This window comes from Strongylocentrotus purpuratus, unplaced genomic scaffold, assembly GCF_000002235.5.
Source record: "Strongylocentrotus purpuratus isolate Spur 01 unplaced genomic scaffold, Spur_5.0 spur5_scaffold_11, whole genome shotgun sequence".
In the NCBI taxonomy this organism is placed as follows: domain Eukaryota; kingdom Metazoa; phylum Echinodermata; class Echinoidea; order Camarodonta; family Strongylocentrotidae; genus Strongylocentrotus; species Strongylocentrotus purpuratus.
The window spans coordinates 29,230,689-29,257,055 of NW_022145596.1; the positions used below are offsets into that span (position 1 = coordinate 29,230,689).

At 37.7% G+C, this 26,367-nt stretch overlaps 2 protein-coding genes across 2 annotated transcripts in view; both read left to right on the plus strand.

Annotated features, from left to right (window-relative positions):
* The first annotated feature begins 5,974 nt into the window (after nucleotides 1–5,974).
* Nucleotides 5,975–17,424, plus strand: LOC584514 (sulfotransferase 1C2-like). The gene is made up of 7 exons (XM_030981121.1): nucleotides 5,975–6,264; nucleotides 12,002–12,190; nucleotides 13,462–13,589; nucleotides 14,635–14,905; nucleotides 15,035–15,129; nucleotides 15,691–15,874; nucleotides 16,858–17,424. The coding sequence occupies exons 1-7, from the start codon at nucleotides 6,249–6,251 to the stop codon at nucleotides 16,965–16,967; spliced, it is 993 nt and encodes a 330-aa protein (XP_030836981.1). The 5' UTR covers nucleotides 5,975–6,248; the 3' UTR covers nucleotides 16,968–17,424.
* Nucleotides 6,554–26,367, plus strand: part of LOC593885 (sulfotransferase 1A3) — a 30,534-nt gene continuing 10,720 nt past the window's right edge. Inside the window, exons 1-2 of the mRNA XM_030981120.1 lie at nucleotides 6,554–6,611; nucleotides 25,609–25,797. Of these exons, the coding sequence (XP_030836980.1) occupies nucleotides 6,596–6,611; nucleotides 25,609–25,797 (205 nt within the window). The 5' untranslated portion in view covers nucleotides 6,554–6,595. The remainder of the gene's footprint in view (nucleotides 6,612–25,608; nucleotides 25,798–26,367) is intronic.

Genomic DNA, 26,367 nt, shown 5'->3' on the forward strand with positions numbered 1-26,367 from the left:
CGCCTTACTATGGCAGCTCAGCTACAGCCAACACTGATATGGGGTAATATAATTATGATACTTTTTATCATATAGCTCCGTTTAGTCTCATTTCACAACGCCCCCTATCGTCAGAGTCAGCACCCATACATGTTAGCCTATGGAATTGCACCCCAAAAATCGTTAAAAATTCTTTTTATATTAAACGAAAAGCACATCCACCCCGAATTACGTTATCACTAGCTCTTTCATTGGAACCCTCATGTCCCATTGACTTTTGAAAGTTCACCCACCGTAATTTGATCAAAATAGGTTGCAAGCTCGTCATTGCCTATAATACACATGTGAAACAAGTCGAACTTTGGACTCAGTTTGCTAAGCGATTTTAACATTATAGGTCAAGCACACGAAGGATAAGAAGCATGAATTATCATAGATCACTTCTGCTTGGTTCATTATGTCCATTTCATCCAACCACCAACCGTAATTTTTCCATTTAGTAAAAGCAAACATTTTGCCGAGGTAAGCAAAAACATGAATATTCATGAATGGTCAGACATTACAGCCTTTTAGTACGTAACGTATAGTGAATAGGAATGGGCGATGATCCGTCCAGGAGGTAGAGGTCAGTGGTTTGTGCTGGCAATGTTCCAGCGAGCGAAAATGAGACAATCGGAGCAATATGATTCATAATATTATAGTGGCTGCGCTATATAGATTTACTTATTATTATTATTATAATTATGTATCTTGGAAGAGGAAACAAAATGTTTGTCTTTTATACTGAATTATAATGACACATCAACTAATCTTTAACCAAATATTCGAGTGACCTTTTACTTCTATTTTGCATATTAATCAGCGTTTTGTTTCCAAAGCTTTGTTCTAAAACGAAAGTGTGAGTTGTATGTGGTTAATGATTATGTACTTTGATAAATGTCCAAGCAGATGAAGAAATAATATAACTTTTCTTTACCATAAATGGTCAACAATGACTTTCATGATCAGGCCTTTGAAACATTTTGAAATTTCTCTATAATAGTTCATGCTGCCGTTTTGTAAATTCAGCGTAATTCTGTTATGAGCAATGTTCCTTTCATTATGTGATTATTATACCAAAGAAACAAGTGTAGACAGTTGTATAGTTTATAGAAAATCAAACTAAGAACTGAAATATGTAATTACATTTATTTCTCTGGATGCTCATTGTAGTGCCTAAATTGCTTGGTCGAAAAATCTACCAGTATGAATAAAACTATTCAACTCGAGAAAAAAAAACATGTACGAGTGATACTTACAGGTGTATCTATGAAAAATAATGAATAGATTCTCTATATATTCTCTAACTATATTCTCTGATGTATTAAAATCAGTGGCGTAGCTACGGAGGCACACCCCCGTCCAATTGAATATTAAAATATAAACAAGAGGTGAGAGTGAGGGGAGAGATGAAGGAAAAGGGAAGGGAACGTGAAAGGATATAAACAAATATAAATTGTATCATATGAACATGTATATTATAATCATTTGTCAATGTGTTGTTACACCCTTTGTAAAATGAGATATTGTGGGCACCAATAAGCTATCTATATCTATCTATATCATCAAGGACCAATGAACAAATTATTAGCGATTTTGATAGGCATTAGATTAAAATCATTAAACAGTATGTTTCGCAGGAGTGCTAGGAGTAGTCCGGGAGGGGGTGTTTCGGGAGGAATGACATGTTTTTTTTTTTTTTATTATCTTTCTATCGTCACATTGGCTTCCAGGATATGGGGATGTTTCTGAAATTAGTGGATTTAGTATTTTGTAGTCCTAGGCTCTATAACCATAGCGTTAAATCTATTCGTTTCTTCTTCAGATTATTCCATCCCCATCCCAGTACCTTATTATTATAATTTTTTGACGGCTCTCTTTTTTCGATTTTGTTTCTCTCTGCGACAACAATCGATTAATTCTCGTTTCATAGTTTGTCTTCGTTATTATTCCCAATTCTAAAAAGATTTATCCTGCCCTCACCGTATTATCATTGATAGGCCCATATTTTTAGCTATCTTGAAGCTCTGTATGATAGAACAGACCTTGAACAAACGCCTTCACATGTAAATATGTTTTTCACTATAAATGTACATACATTAGATATTTGCACAAATTATTTGACAGCAAATTCTAGCTCTATAGATGTACTTCACCCACAAACATACCCTTTGAACCATTCGATCAAAATAAAATCACTCTTATGGTCTACGGTCACCACTACGTGTGCTATATTACTTTGATAAATCATTACATTCCGTCCAGATCTCAAAGCTCCAGATTTATTGTTCTTTCTAAACTCAATACTAAGCTGGGGGGGGGGGACCTTAGCTTATACAAGGCATTCGCTGTGGAATCCTCTACCTCGAAAGATTCTTAATTGCAGATCAGTTGAAGGGCTTCAAAGTAATTTTAAAACGTATCTGTTTAATTCGGAATATAATTTTTGCTCTGTAATGTTTCTACTTTCTATCTTACTTCTGTTCCTTTCTTTATAATACAGGTAATCAACTGCTTTTATGTGATCTCTGTTTTGTTTTTGTTTTTGTTTCACAAGTGCGCCTTGAGCATTTGATTTCAATTGGATTTGGCGCCTTATTATTATTTATTATCATCACAGTGCACTCAGAACGTTACGATAGGGTTCCAAATATCTAGGTTAGCATTCGTCAACCTTTGTATATAGTCACGACACCCTTTGAGAAATAAAAAGTGTCGCGTCACCCTCCAAAATTCATTATACAAACATCATTCCCATCACTCTGGTACACGTCAAGGGCTATGCACACACAAAAATGTTTCGATAATTATGCGCTCCGAGATTGGAAAGAATTGAGTCTAAAAATGTTGAATATTAAAAAAATCTAAAAGCATCGCTAACACTCGGATGCATGTTGTGCTCCCTTGCAAATTATGGGGTATATTGGGTAATAAAATGTTTGTTTGATTGGTAAAGAAAAAGGAACATTGGTAAACCGCCGCTCGGTCGCTTTCTCTTTTCACTTGTTTAGGTATTTATAAAACTTAAGTGAAATTTCAACCTATAGATAGACGACTACTCTGAAAGAAAGCAAACAAAAATCCGAACAGTGGAATGGTAGACTAAGTTTGAATGAAATCGGACAAAACTAAGAACGATATCAATTTTGAAAGTTGTAATCATTATACATATGGGAAAGTCAAATTAGCTAAATTGGTAAGGTCACTGTGACATACTGCCGGACTACTTTAATAACAAACATTATTTTATCAACTTTAAATGCAAGCTTGCGAGCTTTGCGTGAAATTAAAGAAAAGGCTGACCTTAGTCGCTTTAAATTAGGAATACCTTTTATCATAAAAGGAAAAGACGGCATTTATCCAAATGAAAAAGGACACTTATTAGAAAACAAAAGGAGAACGTGTTAAAGTATCAAGGGGAATTATCAGATGTGATAATGGGGCATTTCTCGCCCCTGATAAGAGGCATTCATCAGAGGTGAAAAGAGGCACTTATGAGAACGGGAAAAAGGGCACTTATTACAAAGGAAAAGGGGTAAATATCAGAAGGAAAATGTGAGTTATTGGAAAGGAAAATTGGGCACACGTGCCAAAATAAAAGGCTCTCATTGCAAAGTTAAAGGGGCACCTCTCAAATTTGAATAGGGGCAATGACCAGAGATAAAAAGAGGGCACTTTATAAGCAAGGGGGCATACAAAGAACTAGATGGAATTTTGACTGCGCGCAGTCGAAAATGATGCCTCCGCCATAGAGCAATTTAAACAAGTTTGGAGTTTAAATCTCCAGTGGTTCTTGAGATATCATGATAACAATCTCAATGTATGGAATTTCATAAGTTGACCTCTGTGACCCTTGACCTTTGACCTACGTGCTCCAAAATCTAATCAGATTGTTTTCCTATAGTGATACACACTATCACTAAGTTTGAAGTTTAAATCTCCAGTGGTTCTTGAGATATCATGATAACAATCTCAATGTATGGAATTTCATACGTTGACCTCTGTGACCCTTGACCTTTGACATACGTGCTCCAAAATCTAATCAGATTGTTTTCCTAAAGTGATACACACTATCACTAAGTTTGAAGTTTAAATCTCCAGTGGTTCTTGAGATATCATGATAACAATCTCAATGTATGGAATTTCATAAGTTGACCTCTGTGACCCTTGACCTTTGACATACGTGCTCCAAAATCTAATCAGATCGTCTTCCTATGGTGATACATACTATCCTTAAGTTTGAAGTTTAAATCTCAAATGGTTCTTGAGATATCGCGCTAACAAACTCAATACAAGGAATTTCATAAGTTGACCTCTGTGACCTGTGACCTTTGACCTACGTACTCCAAAATCTAATCAGATCGTCTTCCTATGGTGATAAATACTATTCCCGAGTCTTAAGTTTAAATCTTAAATGGTTCTTGAGATATTGTGATAACGGTCAAACGGGACGGACGGACGTACGGACGGACAACCCGAAAACATGATGCCTCCGGCACCACCTTCGGTGGCGGAGGCATAAAAAGAGTAACTGGTCAAAATATAAGGGGCACCTCTCCGATTTGAAAAGAGGCAATTATAAGAGGTGAATAAGCACGTATCAGAGGTGTAAGGGGGCCCTTCTAAGAATTAGGAACGGGCACATATTAGAAATAAATGTGGGAACTTATCTAAATTAAAAGGGGCCACTTTTCCTATGTAAAAATGGGCATTCTAGGGGTAATTGAAAATTCCCCGCCCCCTGGATCCACCACCTCTACTTCTAGTCTGATAATTATGTCGTACGAACATTTAGTGGGCGGGGCTCGTGACCACACTTGCAATTTTTCGCTATGATTCTTTAAAAGACGTTTCTTTATACGAGTTTCGTAAAATATACTTAACATGATTAGGGCACTTACTTTTGATGTACTCCTACTTCTACTGAAAGTTTAAATGCAAAGATTGTTCTTGCTGTTGTTGTTGTTGGTTTTTATTCAGTTGTCAGTTTTCAGTTTCAAGTTTTATTTCTGTATTTTCTATAAACAATAACAAAAATGACAATGAATACATTTTAGCAATATAATGATAAAGTAATACAAGTAGCAATTCACAAATAAATAAATATAAATAATCAATAGTACAATTAATCGTATTTGAAAAGAAAGAAAAGGGGGAGAATGCAGAAGACCGATATCGTAAGCAGAGCTTGAAATGATACCGGCCTTACAAAAGGAGGAGAGGAGACAGGAAGAAAGAGTGGGTGAAGAGAGTGCTGTGCAAAGTGAAGAGTGCACTGCGCGAGCTCCTCAATCTATCAAATAATTTCCTTTTTATATACAAATAAACAATGAATATTTATATTAAAACAAAGTACATGTAGTACATTATAACCAGAATCTAATTTGCATACCTTATCAATAAATATTCTTTCATCTTCACTTTAAAGGAAACAAGTGTTGTACATAATTTTAATGTTATAAGCAAGGAGTTCCACACATCGGGTCCATTGTGTCTTATTGATTTTTGTGCCAAAATGGTGTTTCCATTGTCGTTGGATGATTTTCGCCAGGCAATGTGAGAGGACGTAGTTTCTGATCCTCTCTCCGTATTTTTGCTCTGTTGGGTCGACGATAGCTTATGGCGTTGTGTTTCAAAGTAATAATGTCAGTAAACTTTAAGTAGTTATTTTCTGTATTGTTATGTAGCTTGTTATTTTAAAGAATAAATAAAGGTTTAATTACCATGTTCTTAATATGTAAGAGCTTGTGTTGATGCATTCATGTGATGAATAATTGGTCCTGTAAGTATTTCATATTGACTTTAAAATCTGTTTGGATCGAGCTATTTAGCAAGATTCATTTCTTTCACTAGTTCTTTATTGGACGTTTCTTTATATCCGGTTATTTTCTAGTCTGAACGTCCCTTTCGCAATACAAAGATTTGTTTATCATGTTTATATACGACGTTTCTTTGTATGAGTTTCGTGTACATTTCGATCTGTAAATGTAGGCTGAACACGCACTGAACTTTAATCTACTCCTACTGTAGAAATTACAAGCCCAAAGGTTATTGTACCGTGTCCTTATATGCTTGCGTTGATGCAATCATGTGAGGAAAGAAGGTGGCCAAAAAGGTGACATTCTAAGAGTCCTGTCGGTACTCTATCTATATTGACGGTGAAATCGGGTGGGAGCTGTACAGCGAGAAATCATTTTCGCCAGTAAGAAGAGAAGGATCGGGATCCGAACATGGCTGGAACTAAAGGCAAGTAGCTTGATCGAGAGAATCATATTAGAGAGAGAAACGTATTATAGAGAGAATCAAAATTATCTTGTATGTCTCTGAAAAACTAAGGTGAAGTGTGACAAAACAGCATAAGAAAGGACCCAAAGGTTTAAGTACCATGTTCTTATAGGGGCTTGTTTTGATGCAATCATGGACTACTATGATGCAATCATGTGAGGAAAGAAGGCGGACAAACAGGTGATATTCCAAAGGTCCTGTTGGAAAGTGAAATTGGGTTGGAGCTGTATGTACAGCGAAAAAAAAAAAAATCATTTTTCGCCAGTAAGAAGAGAAAGATCGGGATCCAAACATGGCTGGAACTAAAGGCAAGTAGCTTGATGGAGAGAATAATATTACTAAAAAAGTTATTGCCAAGTAAAACGAATATTGGTGAATTGAACATAATTCCAAATGATGAATTCATTACGGACACAAATATTATTGCTGAAATCTTAAATAAAGCTTTCAAAGAATTTGCACAGAATCTAGAACAGGGTGCTCAAATCTTGGTACATAATGTAAATAGCATGAATACTTTGGTTTTGATAGATAAGAGTTTTGTTTTCGAAGAAATAAAAGAAGAGTTTGTTCTTTAGGAATTGCAGCATCTTGATGTTAAGAAAACATGTGGCGTTGATGGACTGCATCTGAAAATTTTGAAGAAGTCTGCTTCTTATATTGCTGAGCCTCTTACAAATTTATTTAATAAATCACTCGAAACAGGTCGAATTCCAAAAGAGTTTTAAAAAAGCAAAAATAACCCCAATTCTTAAAGGTGGTACTTTTGAACCACAAAATTTTAGATCTATTTCGCTTTTACCAACAGTCTCTAAAATATTAGAAAAGGCAGTACATCAACAGCTTTATGCTTATTTAAATAACAATGATCTAATATGTGATCGCCAGTCTGGTTTTAGACCTCTTCATTCACCAGGCGCGGATCCAGGGGGGGGGGCCGAGCGGGCCTTGGCCCCCCCCCCCCCCCCGCAAAAAAAAAGAGAGAGAAGAAGGAAAAGAAGGGAGAAAGGGAAAAAGGAAAAAAGGGAAAGAAAGAAGAGGAAGAAGAAAAGTAAAGGGGGAAGAAGAAGATCGGGGGGGCCGAAAGGGCCTTGCCTCCCAGGCTGTTACCGCCCCCCCCCCCCCAATCAAAAAAATCAGAGAGAAGGAAGGAAAGGAAAAGAAAAAAAAAGGAAAAGAGGAGATACTGGCGTACTGATAGAGGGGGGGGGGGGCTTGGGGGAAATCAAATTCAAACGTGGTTTATTTCTGATTCCACAACGGTGCATTACAAATAATGCTGAAATGACATAATTTCCGAAATTTTTCCTCACTTTTTAGTAAATTATACGTTTGTATGTGTTTGTTGGAAAATAAAAAAATTCCTAAATTTACAACCAGGCATAAAATATGATTCTTGAGATTCCTACATGTCAGGGCCCGAGGAACGGCGGGGATCGAGATCCTCGAGGCATCAAAATATGCTCATCTGACCGTGATTAAATGCCTAAAACCCCTAAGCTTCCGGGGGCTTTGCCCCCTGGATTCCATCTAGGGCCCTACGGCGGGCCCTTAGATGATCATCTGACGGTAATTTAATGCCTAAAACCCCTGATTTTTTTGGGCTCCGCCCCCTGGACCCCACGCCAAATAGTGACTTGCCAGTGTCACAAAATAATAAGGTATACACAAAAATATGCTCATCTGACCTTAATTAAACGCCTAAAACCCCTGAGCTTCTGGGGCCGGCTCCGCCGCCTCGACCCCACCAGGGGCCCTAAGGCGGGCCCCTGAATGCTTATCTGACCGTAATTTATTGCCTTAAACCCCTGAGCTTGCGGGGTCGGACAAGGTATCAAGATGTGTTTATCTGACCGCAGGCGCGTAGCCAGGGGGGGGGGGGACGTAGGAAGAAAAAGGAGCAGACAAAGAACATCTTTGAAATTCAGACAAGGATTAAGAGTATATAGAGAACGGTACAACGCATCGTTTTCTTTCTCTAATGATAAAACGTCAAAGCCTCTCGTAGGAGGGGAGGAGGGGGGGGGGAGACTGGATTGAGACGAGGATTCAGAGGCGAGAACGGTAATACGAATCTTTAATTATTTAATGAAACGTAAAAGCTTCCGCGCTTTGCGCGGGAGGGGGGAACCTGAATTCAGACGAGGATTAAGAGTCGAGAACTGTACAACGAATCGTCTTCTTTCTCTAATGATTTAATGAAACGTAGAAGCTTCCGCGCTATGCGCAGGAGGGGAGGGGGAGGAACTGAATTTAGACAAGGATTAAGAGTCGAGAACTGTACAACGAATCGTCTTCTTCTCTAATGATTTAATGAAACGTAAAAGCTTCCGCGCCTCGCGCGGGAGGGGGGAACCTGAATTCAGACGAGGATTAAGAGTCGAGAACTGTACAACGAATCGTCTTCTTTCTCTAATGATTTAATGAAACGTAGAAGCTTCCGCGCTATGCGCAGGAGGGGAGGGGGAGGAACTGAATTTAGACAAGGATTAAGAGTCGAGAACTGTACAACGAATCGTCTTCTTCTCTAATAATTAAATGAAGATTAAAAGCTTCCGCGCCTCGCGCGGGAGGGGGGAACCTGAATTCAGACGTGGATTAAGAGTCGAGAACTGTACAACGAATCGTCTCCTTTCTCTAATGATTTAATGAAACGTAGAAGCTTCCACGCTTCACGCAGGAGGGGGAGGGGGGGAACTGATTTTAGACAAGGATTAAGAGTCGAGAACTGTACACCGAATCGTTTTCTTCCTCTAATGATTTAATGAAACGTAAAAGCTTCCGCGCTTCGCGCGGGAAGGGGGAGGGGGGGGGGGACATAATTCAGACGAGGATTAAGAGTCGAGAACGGTACAACGAATCGTTTTCTTTCTCTAATGATTTAATGAAATGTAAAAGCTTCCGCGCTTCGCGCGGGAGGGGGGGGGGAACTGAAATCAGACGAGGATAAAGGGTCGAGAACGGTACAACGAATCGTCTTCTTTCTTCAATAGTTTAATAAAACGTCAAACCTTCCGCGCTTCGCGCAGGAGGGGAGGGGGGGCTGAATTTAGACAAGGATTAAGAGTCGAGAACAGTACAACGAATCGTTTTCTTTCTCTAATGATTTAATGAAACGTAAAAGCTTACGCGCTTCGCGCGGGAGGGGAAAAACTAAATTCAAACGAGAATTATTTTCGAGAACGGTACAACGAATCGTCTTCTTTCTTTAATAGTTTAATAAATCGCAAAATTTCCGCGCTTCGCGCGGGAGGAGAAAAACTAAATTCAGACGAGAATTATTTTCGAGAACGGTACAACGAATCGTCGTCTTTCTCTAATAATATAATGAAACGTCAAAGCCTTGGAGGGGGAAACTCGCCCCCCCCCCCCTGCACCGACCCCCCCCCCCCCCCCGCATCACGTCACTGTTGGTCACCATAACGTACCAATATTTGGCTCGCATAATTTCAAATTTGGGCCCCCCCCCCCCCTAAGAAATCCTGGATCCGCGCCTGAAGATCACTGGGGGTCTGTTTTTAGACCTACATAAAGCGTTTGATGTCATTCCAATTGATTCAATCCTCGATAAAAATGTATTATTATGGTATAAAAGACTCTGAGTTACAATGGTTTAAAATGTATTTGAAAGAAAGGCAACAATGTTTTTTTCAATTGTAGGAGCAACAAGTACGTTTTTAAATGCCAAGACGGGTGTCCCTCTAGGGTCCATACTTGGGCCCCTGATTTTCTGTCTTTATGTCAATGATATAGGTAATTTACCTTTACATAATAAAACAAATATATGTTTATATACAGATGACAATTGCGATAATAATATGAGTAATATCCAGACAAATTTACAGTCCGATCTGGATTTAATTACAGAATGGCTCCGACTTTAATCGCCTGTATTTACATCCACAAAAGACCAAGATTGTGACTTTTGGTAATAAACGTAAATTACAAAATAAAAAAATGACAATTCAATTTGAAGGTGCATCTTTAGAGCATGTCAACAATATCAAATACCTCGGAATAATTCTCGACTCTCAATTAAATGGGACATTACATATTCAGTATATCCCTAGTAAAATCTCACGCTCTATCGCTTGTATTAGAAGAATCAAACATTTGACCAAAAATTTAACAGTTATATCATGCATTGATATTATCATATATAGATTATTTTTGTACGGTATGGTGAAATTGTTCGAAAACTAAAATAACTCGGTTACAGAAATTGCAGAATAGAAATGCTCGTTTGGTTTTGAATGCAGATTATTCAACTTCACAATGTTCTTTATTAACTACCTTCAATTGGCAATCTGTTGAACAAAGAATTAAATATAAAAAATGTCTTTTAGTCTATAAGATTTGGAATGATTTTGCACCAAAATACCTGAAACCATTGTCTGTTTTGGGACCCATTGTTTATAATACTCGCCATACCACCCAAAACCGTCTACACATACCATACCCTAAAACAGAATACAAAAAACGTTCCTTTTCATTCACCGGAAATTCTTTATTTAATAAGTTGCCATTGTCCGTCCAAAATTGCAAGTCACTAAACAATTTCAAGAAACAATGTAAATAGTTCTCTAACATGCTTTAACAACGAAAAGACACACGAGAATCTGGCCTACTGGGGGGGGGGGGTCTCGCCGTGCATCCCACGTGCACCTCATGTGTATATATAGTTTATTGTATAGTCAAATGTATAAATGTTTTTATATATTGAGTTATATTGATGTTTCAATTAATGTTTTGTTTTTATTTGTTATGTTATTGTTTGTATCATGTGGAGGGCTCCGTTGGAAAGCAGTTTCTTTTAACTGAATCGGACTACCCTCCACTGTTTTGTCAATTGTAATAAATTCAACATGAATAAATAAATAAATAAATTAGAAATAGAATCATATTAGAGAGAGAATCATATTAGAGAGAATCCTAATTAGGTTTTTTTACTCTGAATAACTCATTTCTTAGGTGAAGTGTGGCGTAAAAAAAGGGCTCGTCTTTATGAAGAGATATGAATTAATTTTACCGCGATAAGAATCAATCAATCAATCAATCGCTACCCAATGCGATTCCTGGACGTTGTCTTTATTATATGAAAGTCGATTTTGATATTTATCTCATCTTGACTTTGATGCCATTATTATTAGTTCTTTAGTTAGACGCGATCTCTTCTTGAATTTAGTCAGATCTTAACTTGAAATTAATACCAATATATTGTCAATCTAGACTCGATTTTGATATCGATCTGTTTGTTTGTTTGTTTTACCTGACTGCTAAGAAAGCATGTGTATGCTTGTATATTAAAGTAAGCAATCAGTTGACTTATGGCTTTGAGCCATCGCCGAAGGACTGGGTAATGAGGATCAATGCATTATCAAAGGGCACTACCGCATCGACTTGGTTTCGAACCCGAGACCTCGATCCCGGTTACGAGACCGGTACTCTACCACCGCTCCCAACACTGACCCATTGTGCCTCCTCATCTTGACTTTGATGCCAATCTCATCTTTAAGGTTTATGTCAATCTCTAATTTTACTAGCAATATTTACAATAATAATAACAATAGTAAATTCGATTTATCACCAATTCTAGTAATGATGATGATAATAATAAAATAATAAATAATTACAATGATTCATTGCGAACAAATCTAATAATTTCTATGCGTTTTTTTTTTTGTTTTTTTTTGTTTAGAACCTGTCCGGTGTTGGACCGGGGAGATGTCATCCCTCCTAGCCGAGGCTCCGGCACATGTTGCCAAAACTTGCTACGAGTACGATAAAACCATCACGAGCTTTTTCTTTACCAAGAAGTGTATTGAGCAGACCAAGAATTTCAAACTCCGATCAGATGACGTGTTCATTATCACTTATCCAAAGACAGGTGGGTAACCTAAAGAACTGCAATTTCCCGAACTAGGTAACATTGATTACGAGTTGAGTATATACGACCTGAGTACGAGTTGGTTACGATGTGAGTACGAATTGAAAGCCTAGTATAACAAACAACTCGGACAGAACTCAGGACAGCTCGGCGAAGAAACTCCTAGCATTTATTTCATATGCTCAAAATGCCCCCCGAGTCAATACGAATTGCTAGTAATAGTATGATCATTCTAATAATACTAATTTGTACGAGTTCACCGGCTGTCTTCCAGTTGGAGTGCAGTTCCCAATTTGCTCACATCAACTGTGTACGAATCCTCTACTTTGAACGCATTTTACAGTACGGAGTCTAGAATAAGTTTATTAATATACAGCTATATAATATGTCAGTCCCGAGTGAAGAAGGATATAATCGGTCGTCATAGCTCAGACAATAGGGACTTTTAGATTTGCACGTCAACAGCTTTGACTGCAACATGTGACGTCATTTTAAGGCACTGCGCATGCGTTACGTCGTCTCAGTCGAGATCGAGAATGCGTCAACCTTGATTTTCCTAAATCTAGTACATACATACATATTGATATTTATATAGCGCCTTTACATGCTCAAGGTACTAGTATGCCACGTGCGCATAAAATATACAGTTCCTCAGGTAGACAAAGGAACATCCCTTCCCTGCTATTATGTAAAAATGTGTAGAGCAGGTGTCACATGCATATTCACCTATTCTACACATTTTTTACATAATATCAGTGAAGGGATGTTCTTTTGTTGAGGGTAGAATGGGGAACTGTATATTTTGTAGAATGGGGAACTGTATATTTTGTCTTCTTTCGATGTCCGTGATGTTCATAGTGTTACTTCCTGCATGCATGTATATCGTCGAGTGCAATCTAAAAGATTTCTAATTGTAGTCAACATGGGCAGTTAAGTACGTTGACACGCTTGATCAGTCGGCGTTCGTCGTGTTCTCGTCCACTCAATCTAAAAGTCCCTAATATCATGTTCTAACATCGCAAAACGTGGCAATATTTACATGAAGACAAGAACTCCCTTGGATTTTGAAAGTAACTTCACGTAGGGAATCTATCATGAATTTTGAACTATTAAAGTCTCGCCGTTTGATTTTTCCAAAGGCTATTCTTGGTTATCATAATTTGCAAGTGCTGTATTTATATTGTATGTTCTTTATCAAACATGAAGCCTTATTTGCTTTAATAGAGAAAATATGAAATGATTTACCTTCATTTATGTTTCTATGGTACCAGGAACCACGTGGGCTCAACAAATCATGATGCTGGTGCAAGTTGAAGCAGATCTGTCCTTCTTCGAAGGGAAGCATATCTCCAAGTTGGTTCCATTCTTGGAATACCCTGATCTACCGGATTCTGGGGTGGTAAATATATCAAACCCGATACACATGGGTGTTATAGCTATCGTCAATTACGCCAAATGGATGGCTTAATTTCAATAGAATTTATGACACAGTAAGGAATTAAAAATAGGCCCCTCACCCTGTAGATTATGAAGGCTGAGCCCGGAGTTGTTGCACAAATGTTCTTTATGCTTCCGTTTCTCCAGAATTCCTAGATCATTCATTCAGCACACTGCTTCAACGATTGCGCCTTTGCTGATTATCTTGTATTGGAATAACGAAAAAAAATACCTTTATGTGCGCCGGGTTTAGCTCGCATGTACGGCGGATCTAGGAATCAGTGACCATGGGCGTATCATGATAATAATTACCCTCTGGGCGATCACCACCATTGGAAAATTACCCCCGGAAAATTACCCCCCCCCCCCGAGGACAATTACCCCCGCCCCAGGACTAGCAAGGACAACCACCCGCGAGGACGATTCCCCCGAACCCCCCCCCCCCCCCCCATGTTCCTTAAAGGGGAAGTCCACCCTGATTATAAGTTGGTTTTTAATAAATTTAAAGCAGTTTTTTTCGAGGGATTATTTACCCTCGGTGGTTTAGTGGTAATTGTCATCGAGGGTTATTCTCCGGGGGTAATTATCCGGGAGAGGAATTGTCCCTTGGGTAATTTTCCTGGGGGTAATTGTCCTTAGGGGTAGTTTTCTGGGTGGTAATTTTCTGAAGGGAGGGTGATTGCCCAGTGGGTAATTGTCCTAGAACCGACTATGGGCATTAAAAGGCGATTGCAGACAATAGGCCTTTGGATCCATCAAAAATGATTGTATCAAGTGCATAAATCATCAAAAAGGATATTGATTTATCACTCTTATATAGACCCCGCCCATCCATCCAACCCTCTCCCTGCCTCTATCCGTCTCTATAGAACTATAATCATTGCTGTAAATAACATTGTAGGTCTCAAACAATAGGGATACAAGTTCTTTGCTTATAATGAGGATATATTATTATTTGTTTTTTCATAATTTTAATTGACTTTGGTTTGAAAATCTCATTCTTTTAGTACAAGACGGTGGCAGAGATAAACACCGCACCAACATGGGTTGAAGCTGCAGACGCAATGCCAACCGATACACCCAGAATACTGAAAACACACGTGGTCCAAAGATGGCTTCCTGAGGGACTCAAAGAAGACCCCCAGGCCAAGGTTGTGTACGTGGCTAGGAACCCGAAGGATACGGCTGTTTCTTACTACCACTTCTGCCTGCTGGTCACAGATCTTCCAAACTACACGTCGTGGGACGAGTTCTTTGAAGAGTTTATTGCCGATAGAGGTAGATCTCTCTGAATTGGCTACGACTTGGGATTAACCCTCACAAGCAACTTAACTTTAATTTGTTGTTTTTTTCCATGCGTTATTGTGAATTAAATTTTACAATCTGTCTTTTCCATATTTCATCCAGTTCCTGGCGGTTCGTGGTTTGACCACACCCTGTCCTGGTGGAAGCTCAGGAATCATTCGAATGTTCTGTTTCTTACCTATGAAGACATGAAACAGGCAAGATATAAACGTTCTGTGTATAAGTTTCGAGAATGGCCGTGAGAATGGCATTTCATTCGCGTGTAATTTCAGTCTCTACAACTTTCGGTCTCACTTGCCGTAGATTTCTTGTGCTGTATAGTCATATTTCATCAGAGTATATAACAAAGAAACAGACAAGATGCATATATATATATATATATATATACATATACTTGCACAGGGCAGAGTTACCTGAAAAGGGTTAGTCCGTGAGGTCACAAGGAGTTGGGACACCTAAATACGACAACAAAAACAGAACAAATATTTTTCATTGGAATCCTGTGGAATTAACCCACATTTATTAATCAAATCAGAGCTTTTTTGTTTTCGTCTGAATTTCTTTACAAAAGATTATGAAAATGACGATGGATACAATGATGCATTAATCCATATAATCTCTTTAGGAGTTTCCTTGGTTTCAGGCGGAAAACCATGAACGAAATACAGATTAGAAACGTCGAAAAAGATGACAGATAGTTATTTTGATAATGTTCAAACATACTTACTTCGCTACGCAAACTTTCTCAATTGTGATAGGACTCAAGGAAAGCCGTAGTTCGGATCGCCGAGTTCATGGGAAAATCTTTATCAGACGACATCATTGACCGTATCGTCGATGCGTCAAGTTTCAAATTCATGAAGAAGAATAAAAGCACCAACCCCGACGCCGCCTACGAGAACGAAATGGACAACAAAAACAATAAATCATTCATGCGGAAAGGTAAAGCTTCTGGTGCAAGTCTACCCTCTGTAATTCTCTGTCCCGTTGTCTTATATTTCATACATCTTTATTTCCCATTACAGACATTGGTCCTCTTTACAATTAGTCTCATGACACGTTGATCTTCTTACATATTGGTCCTGTGGCATATTGCTTTTCCTTCCAATCGGTCCTATGGCAAACTGTTCAACTATCCCATTGGTCCTTCGTCTCATGGGCTGTATGACACATTGATTCTTCGTCCGATTGGGGCTTTGTCTCTCGTGGTCCTCCTTATCATGGTTCCGTTGTCACATAATGTCCAATTTCCCATTGGTCGTTCGTCCCTTGGGTTCTTTGTCACGTTTGGTCCTTCCTCATAATGGGTCCTATATATCACATTCGACTTCTGTCCAATGTTGTCCTTTGTCACAATAGTTATCCGTACCATTGATCTTTGTTCCATGGGTCGCGTTGAATATGGACCTATGTCCCTTTGGTCATGTGTCTCTTTGATCCTCTGTCCAGTCTGTTGCTCGTCTATCTCGCTGTGCCCTGTTTCATTGGACCCTCCATCCCATTGTTCCAATGTCAGTCAAATTGGTTCTTCGTCCCATTAACCCCTATGTCACGTCATGGGTTATGTAAATGAAGGTTTAAACCATGGGTTATTATGTAAACCTCCTTTGTGTATTCGGGCCTTTGATTCTCCCTCCCATTCGTCCTATGGTACATTTTTGGTATCAATATTCCCATGAGAGGATGAAGCTCCCTTAGCCTATCCCCCTCCCCCTGCGTACACCTGCAGTTGGTATCGCTATATCAAAAATTAGCCATTTACTCAGTCGTTAACTCACATTCGAACCTCCGAACGTTGGTAAAATCTATATGCGTTGATTGAGCACAAACATTTGGAATTTATTTTATCACAATTTTGGCGACTTCTAGACGTTAAATTTCTTATCGTATGAGTGTAAACTTTTTAATTTTTATTTTCTTTGTAGGGGTGGTCGGAGATTGGAAGAATCACTTCTCAGAAGATCAGAATCGTCGATTTGATGAACTCTACCAAGAAAAGATGGCAGGATCTGGACTCGAATTAAGATTTGAATAATCACGATCAGAGATGGTGATCCCGGGAAGCCCTTGTCAGGAAACTGTAAAGGAAAACTAATGCCAAAGGGGGTAGCAGATAAGGCTAAATGTGACAGCATGCCTTACGTTCTAAAAGGCCAACTAGAAGGCAAAATTCCACTTATCATGAATGGCAAATCAATTGCGACGCGCTCTCGCTTAACCTACTTTATATACTTAAAATATATACTATGATGTTATGACAAGAAAACACGGTACCTGATCATGAATTCATACTAACATCAGTTAAATCATTCTGTTTGAATTCATTATTGCGCTTTGATTCACACATTGGCAAGGCATTAAAAACTACATTTGTCACTCTCCATCCAGGTGAAGTAAATGGGTACCCGGTAGGAAAATATTCCTTGGATGCTTTAGCGCCTTACTATGGCAGCTCAGCTACAGCCGTGGTAATAATATTATGATACTTTGGATATTCATAATATTATAGTAGCTGCGCTATTAGATTGACCTATTATTATTGTCATAATTATGCATCTTGGAAGAAAAAAAAATATGTTTGTCTTTTATACTGAATTATAATGACACACCAACCAATCTTTAACCAAATATTCGAGTGACCTTTTACTTCTATTTTGCATATTAATCAACGTTTTGTTTCCAAAGCTTTGTTCTTCTGCGAAAGTGTAAGTTGGATGTGGTTAATGATTATATACTTTGATAAATGTTCAAGTAAATGAAGAAATAATATAACTTTTCTTTACCATGAAATTTGCAACGATGACGTTCATGATCAGTCCTTAGAAACATTTTGAAATTTCTTTATAATAGTTCATTCTGTCGTTATGTAAATTCAGCGTAATTCTGTTATGAGCAATGTTCCTTTCATTATTATACCAAAGAAACAAGTAGACAGTTGTATCGTCTATAGAAAATCCAACTAATAGATGAACTATATAATAGCATTCATTTCTCTGGATGTTCAATGTAATGCCTTAATTACGTTGTCGAAAAATCTACCAGTATGAATAAAACTATTCATCTCGAAAAGAAAAACATGTACGAGTGATACTTACAGGTGTATCTATGGCAAAAAATGAATTGATTCTCGTAAAATATATACTAGATGTATGAAAATCAGTGGCGTAGATACGGGGGCACGCCCCTGCCCAATTGAATATTAAAATATAAAAAAGAGGTGAGAATGAGGGGAGAGATGAAGGAAAAGGGAAGTGAACGTGAGAGGATATAAACAGATAGATGTTGTATTGTATGTACATGTATATTATAATAATTTTTTAATGTGTTGTTACACTCTTCGTAAAATGAGATATTGTGGACACCAATAAACTATCTATATCTATCTATATCAACACAAACTAAAGAACAAACTCTTATCGATTTTAACATGCATTAGATTAAACAGTATGTTTCGCAGGAGTGCTAGGAGTAGTTCTGGAGGGGGTGTTTCGGGAGGAATGACATGTGAATCGTCACATTGGCTTCTAGGATCTTGGGATGTTTCTGATATCAGTGGATTTACTATTTTGTAGTCCTATAGGCTCTATAACCATAACGTTAAAATCTATTCGTTTCTTCTTCAGATTATTCCATCCCCATCCCAGTTCCTTATTATTATAATTTTTCTGATGGCTCTCTTTTTTCGATTTTTGTTTCTTTCTGTGACAACAATCGATTAATCCTCGTTTCATAGTTTGTCTTTGTTATTATTCCCAATTCTAAAAAATATATTTATCCTGCCCTCACCGTATTATCATTGATAGGCCCATATTTTTAGCTCTCTATCTTGAATGATAGAACAGACCTTGAACAAACGCCTACACGTGTAAATATGATTTTCACTTATAAATGTACATACATTAGATATTTGCACAAATTATTGGACAACAAATTCTAGCTCTATAGATGTACTTCACCCACAAACATACCCTTTGTACCATTCGATCAAAATAGAATCACTCTTATGGTCTACGGTCACCACTACGTGTGCTATATTACTTTGATAAATCATTACATTCCGTCCAGATCTCAAAGCTCCAGATTTATTGTTCTTTCTAAACTCAATACTAAGCTGGGGGGACCTTAGCTTATACAAGGCATTCGCTGTGGAATCCTCTACCTCGAAAGATTATTAATTGCAGATCAGTTGAAGGGCTTCAAAGTAATTTTAAAACGTATCTGTTTAATTCGGAATATAATTTTTGCTCTGTAATGTTTCTACTTTCTATCTTACTTCTGTTCCTTTCTTTATAATACAGGTAATCAACTGCTTTTATGTGATCTCTGTTTTGTTTTTGTTTTTGTTTCACAAGTGCGCCTTGAGCATTGGATGTCAAGTGGATTCGGCGTCTTATTATCATTTATTATCATCACAGTGCACTCAGAATATTACGATAGGGTTCCAAATATCTAGGTTAGCATTTTCACCTTTGTATAGTCCTGTACTTTTTATAGAAATTAAAGGTTTCGCGTCACCCTCCCAAATTCATAACACAAACATCATTCCCCATCACTCTGGTACACACATGCACGTACACATTGGAGTAAACAAATACACTAGATAAGATATGATATTATGTATGCGGAAAATTGATGCCAGATACATGAATACCAAAGTCATATATGCAGTCGCGTCCATGCACGAATAGAAGAATATTCTGGCATCTCGTTATCCAGAATCATCTTGTTTCTAAGTGCTCTGAGCAAGTGAAGCGGAAGAGCGCGGTAAAAATGTAATTACAAGATCAACAAAATATTGGATATAATTGGGCACCTTGCAGCCCGAATGTGAGGATATTCGGACACCTTGCTGTAAAATGAGATATTCTACTGTCAGGAGAAATATTATGGAACCGTGTTGACTAAATATGTGGGTATTCAGGCATTTCACTGACTGAAATCATATTGTATCTAAATGTTGCGAGCGAGCTAAACGAGCGAGAAAAAGACATTTAAATTTTCATTTTTTCATTGAAATACATAGAGGTTTCTAGTATTTTGTTTTCACGAGATCGACGTTTATTTCATAATGGATCAACGAATTGGTGTTCAATTCATTTTTCTCACAGCACCCCTAAAAATGTCCAGCGGCACTCCAGGGTGCCACGGTGCCCCGGTTGAAAAACGCTATAGTATAGACTAAAGACTGGTGCCCCCCCCCCCTCCCCCATGGCTGAGCCCACGCTACGTCACTGGTAGCAATACCATGAAATAGCAATTGCATATACACAGAGGGTAAACCGGTCTATTTGAGTCTTCCTTACAATAATTATTCTTACTATATCATCACTTGTATCTATATCTAAATAATGGTGTACCTTAGGATTTTGGCGCCCGAGGAATAAAATGAAGAAGGAAAAAAAAATGCGCATTTTCGCCATGTGTTCCAAATTTACAACCTCAAGCGATTGTTATATATTATTATTTAAAAAACAGTTTGATTAGAAATTCTAAACTTGTAGCACTAAACGTGAAAATGATTTTGTATGCAGTAATCCGGGAATTGCACGGTAAACACGACATCACTGACAATGTATACGTCTATATAAGCTAATCTCTAATTGACGACCTGGTGAGTGCATTCTGACGTACACATGGACAACTCTCCCGCGTGTCGTGTACAAAATATCTTTAATTTGTGTTTTTCTCCAAAGTGACACTCAACAAACTATATTAAGGATAGCATGTTGTAACAGGTCCTCTAAAAGGAAAAGACCTTCCTGTTTTACACATTTTAACAAATTGACATTTTTATCATTTAGGGTGTTAACAAATGAGAAAGTAGTCCGGCAGTATGTCACAGTGACCTTACCAATTAAGTCGATTTGACTTTCCCATATGTATAAGGATTATAACTTTCAAAATTGATATCGTTCTTAGTTTTATCTGATTTCATTCAAACTTAATCTCACCATTCCGCTGTTCGGGTTTTTGTTTGCTTTCTTTCAGAGTAGTTGTCTATCTATTTGTTGAATGATAAATACTTAAACAAGCGAAAAGGGAAAGCGACCAAGTGGTGGTTTACCAATTTTCCTTTTTTCACCAATCAAACAAACATTTTATTACCCAATATACCCCATAATTTGCAAGGGAGCACAACATGCATCCGAGTGTTAGCGATGCTTTTAGATTTGTTTAATATTCAACATTTGTAGACTCAATTCTTCCCAATCTCGGAGCGCATAATTATCGAAACACTGAATAAATAATGACAAGGAATTCTAGCAACACATTCTAAAATCCGAAATTACCATGATCATAGATTAACATATCAGCAGGGAGAAAAACTGAAGTCTAGACTACTAACCAACAAAACACTTGGCCAATGTTCAAATTGTTATGTATACTCAAGATGTTTACTCAAGAGGTTTTTTATCCTTTCATGAAATACACTGCAAATATTGCTCACAACGAACGGAGACACAGTGAATGCTACCCCCGTTCAGACTTCTAAAATTCACCGTATGGCTATACGAAACTCATAGAAATATTCAATAAGTCATACAAAATTTTAAGATTTGTGAGGTCGCAGTACGAAAAAATTACATCTTAAAAAGACAAGAACAAAAATCCTTATAGGGTTTTTAAACACAATCTTATCATGAAAAACTGAAAAGACCTTGAATAAGAAACATAATTGTATCAACTTTAAATGCAAGCTTGCGAGCTTTGCGTGAAATTAAAGAAAAGGTTGATCTTTGTCCCTTTAAATTATTGTATTGTGAAAGGAAAAAGGGCGCTTATCCAAATGAAAAAAGACACTTATTACAAAAGAAAAGGAGTACGTGTCAAAGTATAAAGGGGAATTATCATATGTGAAAATGGGGCACTTCTCGCTTCTGATAAGGGGCATTCACCAGAGGTGAAAAAGGACACTTATGAGAACTAGAAAAAGGGCACTCAGTACAAAGGAAAAGGGTTAATTATCAGAAGGAAAATGACACTTATTAGAAAGGATAAGAGGGCACGTGATAAAATAAAAGAGGCACTTTTAAGAAAGGGGGCATACAAAGGAAAAAAAGGAACTGGTCAAAATATAAGGGGCACCTCCCCGATTTGAAAAGAGGCATTAATAAGTATACAAATAATACACAGCAGTGAGGGCATTAGTAAGAATTACCACACAAGGTACCTTTGGAAAAGTCTAACCCGCCCGAGACGATAGCCGAGGGCGGGTTAGACTTTTTCGAAGGTACCGAGTGTGGGTAATGTTACTAATGCCCGAACAAAATGATGTGTATTTTTTGTTTTATAAAATTATGACGTGGATCCTTGTTATTTGATAAATCACCCTCATCTCAAGAATGAGATCTAGACTAGGTGAGACTGATCTAGACCCTATGTCTATTCTAGATCTAAGTTCTAACCTAATTACCTAGATCTAGGCTCTAGACTAGATTCTATTAGTACTAGAGTAGACTAGATCTAGAGCTCGTTTGTTTTTTAATGTTTTGATCTTAATTTTTTAGTCTTACCTTTTATATCAACAGGATCATCCATCATAAACTGAATCAATGCAACAGGTCATAAAAAAACTTGAAATTGAAACTACAACTTGAACAATGAACGTCTAGACTCGAGTCTACGTAGAACTTGAAGTAACCATAGAAAAGAGCAATCTTTGTTCAGCTTCGATACAAACAGCATGAAACTCTCAACTGGACACTTTGAACTTCCAGGTATTTCGTACATCACCCGGTGTTCGACACCTCATCATCATGCTCACGATTGTTCTTTGTCAATTGATCTCTTTTACTTATGTATCGAAGTTCGTCTTCATCTGTCTCAAGTCGAAAATCGTCTGGTTTAGGCCTAGGCCGAAGTTCTCGAAGATTTTCTCGACCACGATTATAGAAGTAGGCCTAGATCTAGATCTAGATCTATGTCATAAAATCGACAAAGACTTTGTTCTGTAATCCAGCTGGCGTGTCACAATCGAGCACCGATGAGTTTTGTATGATTCCATGTCACTAGCTGAGATCGCGGGTTTGTGCTTGGTGGAGCCTTTGCCTTCACCTGATCACTTGCATCGTTTTCTTGCTATACCACGATCCGTCTTTGCGACGGAGACTTGAATAGAAAGTGCACAAAACGTTATCCAGTCGAAGCCTGTCGGTTTTGATTTCACCCAATTCAATTTGTTTAAGGCCCAAAAAGGCTTCAAATTTCGCAAAGCCAAACTTTATACTCTTCTTGGTACTAGCATGATCAGTCCTATAATCTCTATTCAATAACTCTTGCATTTGTGCAGTTGAAAGAATTTCAAAAGTAAGCACTTTAAATGCCGCGGCAGCCATTCTCGCGAGTAAAACTAAAAGTAAAACGATGAAATCTAAATGGTTACGATAGCAACAACAAGATGTGGTAATGACCGGTCATTACAAAAATTACGCGTTAGGCAAAATAAATGCCTGGTCACGTGTACGCTTTCAACCAATCATTTGATTAGGATCTACGTCATCATTTTTATAAAGGTGAATATACACTCATCAGAGGTGGTCAGGGCACTTCATGTACCTGAAATAGAGCACTCATTTGAGATGAATAGGGACACATGTGAGAATGAAAAGGGGTACTTATTAGAGAAGAGATAGGGGCAATTGTAGGGAAGGAAAAGGGGCATCTATCAGATTATGATAGAGGCATTTATCATAGGTGTGAGAAGGGGCATTTATGAAAAGGGGAAAGGCTCTTACAATAAAAGAAAAAGCGAATTTATCAGGAGGAAAAAAGGCACTTATTAAAAAGAAGAAGGGGACGCATGTCAAAATAAAGGGGTCACTTAGGGATAAAAAGAGGCACTCACCTCAGATGAAAAAAAAGGCACTTATTAGGAGGGGAAGAGGTACTTAAAGAATTAGGAACGGGCACATATTATAAATAAATAGGGCACTTTTCTGAAGTAAAGGGGGGCACTTTTCCTATGTAAAAAGGGGCTACTTGAAGAAGTTGGGGCACTCACCCTACCCCCCTTGGGTTCACGCCTCTGGTTCTAGTCTGATGGTCATATCGTACAAACATTTAGTGGGTGGGGCTCGTGAGCGAACACCGAAAATCGGCTACCTTTTTACGACTTTCTTCATACGATGTTGCTTTCTAGTCTGTCCGATCCTTTCGCTATGCAATGATTCTTTATACGACGTTTCTTTATACGAGTTACGTTTAATACAATTAACATGATTAGGGCACTTAATCTGTATGTACTCCTTTTCTGAAAGTTTAAATGCAAAGGTTGTTGGTTTTTATAGTGTTTTCCATCGTCGTTGGATGATTTTCGCCAGGCAATGTGAGATGGCGTAGTTTCTGGTCCTCTCTTCGTATTTTTGCTCTGTTGGATCGACGATAGCCTGTGGCGTTGTGTTTATGAAATGAAAAATGTCAGTAAAATTTGAGTAATTATTTTCTGTATTGTTATGTAACTTGTTATCTTAAAGAATAAATAAAGGTTAAGTACCATGCTCTTAATTTATAGGGGCTTGTGTTGATGCAACCATGTGATGAAAGAATGGTCCTGTAGGTATTTCATATTGAATTTGAAATCTGTTTGGATCGAGCTGTTTAGCAAGAATCGTTATTTCACTAGCTCGTTATTGGACGTTTCTTTAGGACTATACAAGTTTATTTTCTAGTCTGCATGACCCTTTCGCAATACAATGATTCTTTGTCATGTTTATACTTTGTACGAGTTTCGTGTACTTTTCTTGTAGGCTGAACACGCACTGAGCTTTGATCTACTCCTACTGTAGAAATTCTGAACCCAAAGGTTAGAGTACCATGTTCTTATAGGGGCTTGCTTTGGTGCAATCATGGACCTACTACGATGCAATCATGTGAAGAAAGAAGGCGGACAAACAGGTGATGTTCCAAAGGTCCTGTTGGGACGTGAAAACGGGTTGGAGCTGTATAACGAGGAATCATTTTTCGCCAGTAAGAAGAGAAGGATCGGGATCCAAACATGGAAGGACCTAAAGGCAAGTAGCTTGATCGAGAGAAACATATTAGAGAGAGAATCAAAATGATTTAGTTTGACTCTGAATAACTCATCTCTAAGGTGAAGTGTGACAAGACAGTATAAGAAAAGACTCGTCTTTATGAAGAGTTAAGAATCAAGTTACAAATCAATCGCTACCCAATGCGATCCCTGGACGTTATTTTATTGTGAAATTCGATTTTGATACTTATCTCATCTGGACTGTGATCCCAATCTCATCATGTGTTTGATACCAACTTAATTATGCCAATCTCTACTCAAGTCTGGTATATCGATCTAATCTAGAAGTTGATATAAATTTCATCTTGAGTTTGATACTAATACCAACTTGAATTTGATATTTATCTCATCTTGACTTTGATGCCAATATTATCAGTTCTTTACGAGACCACTACTCTACCACCGCGCTCTACCACTGAACCATTGCGCCTTCTCATCTTGACTTTGATTCAAATCTTATCTTCAAGTTTAATGTCAATCCCTAATTTAACTCAAGTTTGTTTTTATAATAATTATAATAATAGCAACAATAGTAGATTATTGTCAACGATTAACCACCAATTCTAGTAATGATGACGGTAATTACAAAATGATAAATAACTACAATGATTCATTGCTAAGAATAATGTAATGCATTTTTGTTTAGAACCTGTCCGGGGTTGGACCGGTGAGATGTCGTTCCTCCTCGCCGAGGCTCCTGCGCATGTTGCCAAAACTTGCTACGAGTACGATAACACCATCACGAGCTTTTTCTTTACCAAGAAGTGTATTGAGCAGACCAAGAATTTCAAACTCCGATCAAATGACGTGTTCATTATCACTTATCCAAAGACAGGTGGGTATTAACCTAAAGCTCCTCTTACACTTTCCTGAACTAGGTAACATTGATTATGAGTTGAGTAAGAACTGAGTATGAGTTGGAAACGATGTGAGTCCGAATTGGAAGCCTATAACAAACAACTCGTACAGAACTCAGGACAACTCGACGAAGAAACTCCTACATATATTTCAGATGCTCAAAGCTCATAAAGTATCATGTTCTAAAATCGCAAAACGTGGCAATTTAAGTAACTTCACGAAGGATATCCATCATGAGTCTTTAACTATTTAAAGCCTCGCCGTTTGATTTTTGCAATGGTTTTTCTTTGTTATCCTATTTTGCTTGTGCTTGTATTTATATTGTATATTGTTAATCAAACATGAAGCCTTATTCAATTCAATTCAATTCAATTCAATTTCGGTTTTATACGGTTTTGTATACCAAATAAAAAGTCCAAAGACTAACAATAATTGGCTCACAATGTATCATATAAAATGCATTAAACAGTATAATTAAAAATTCAGTAATAACTTAGGGTACGGAAAAAAAATGATTGTATATTATAAACTGGTGAAAATCAGTTTG

Bases quoted from the DNA above. Each gene is read 5' to 3' on its own strand.
- LOC584514 (XM_030981121.1), top strand. The intron at 15,130-15,690 runs GCAAGATATAAA...CAATTGTGATAG, and splicing joins CCTATGAAGACATGAAACAG to GACTCAAGGAAAGCCGTAGT. The intron at 15,875-16,857 runs GTAAAGCTTCTG...TTTTCTTTGTAG, and splicing joins TAAATCATTCATGCGGAAAG to GGGTGGTCGGAGATTGGAAG.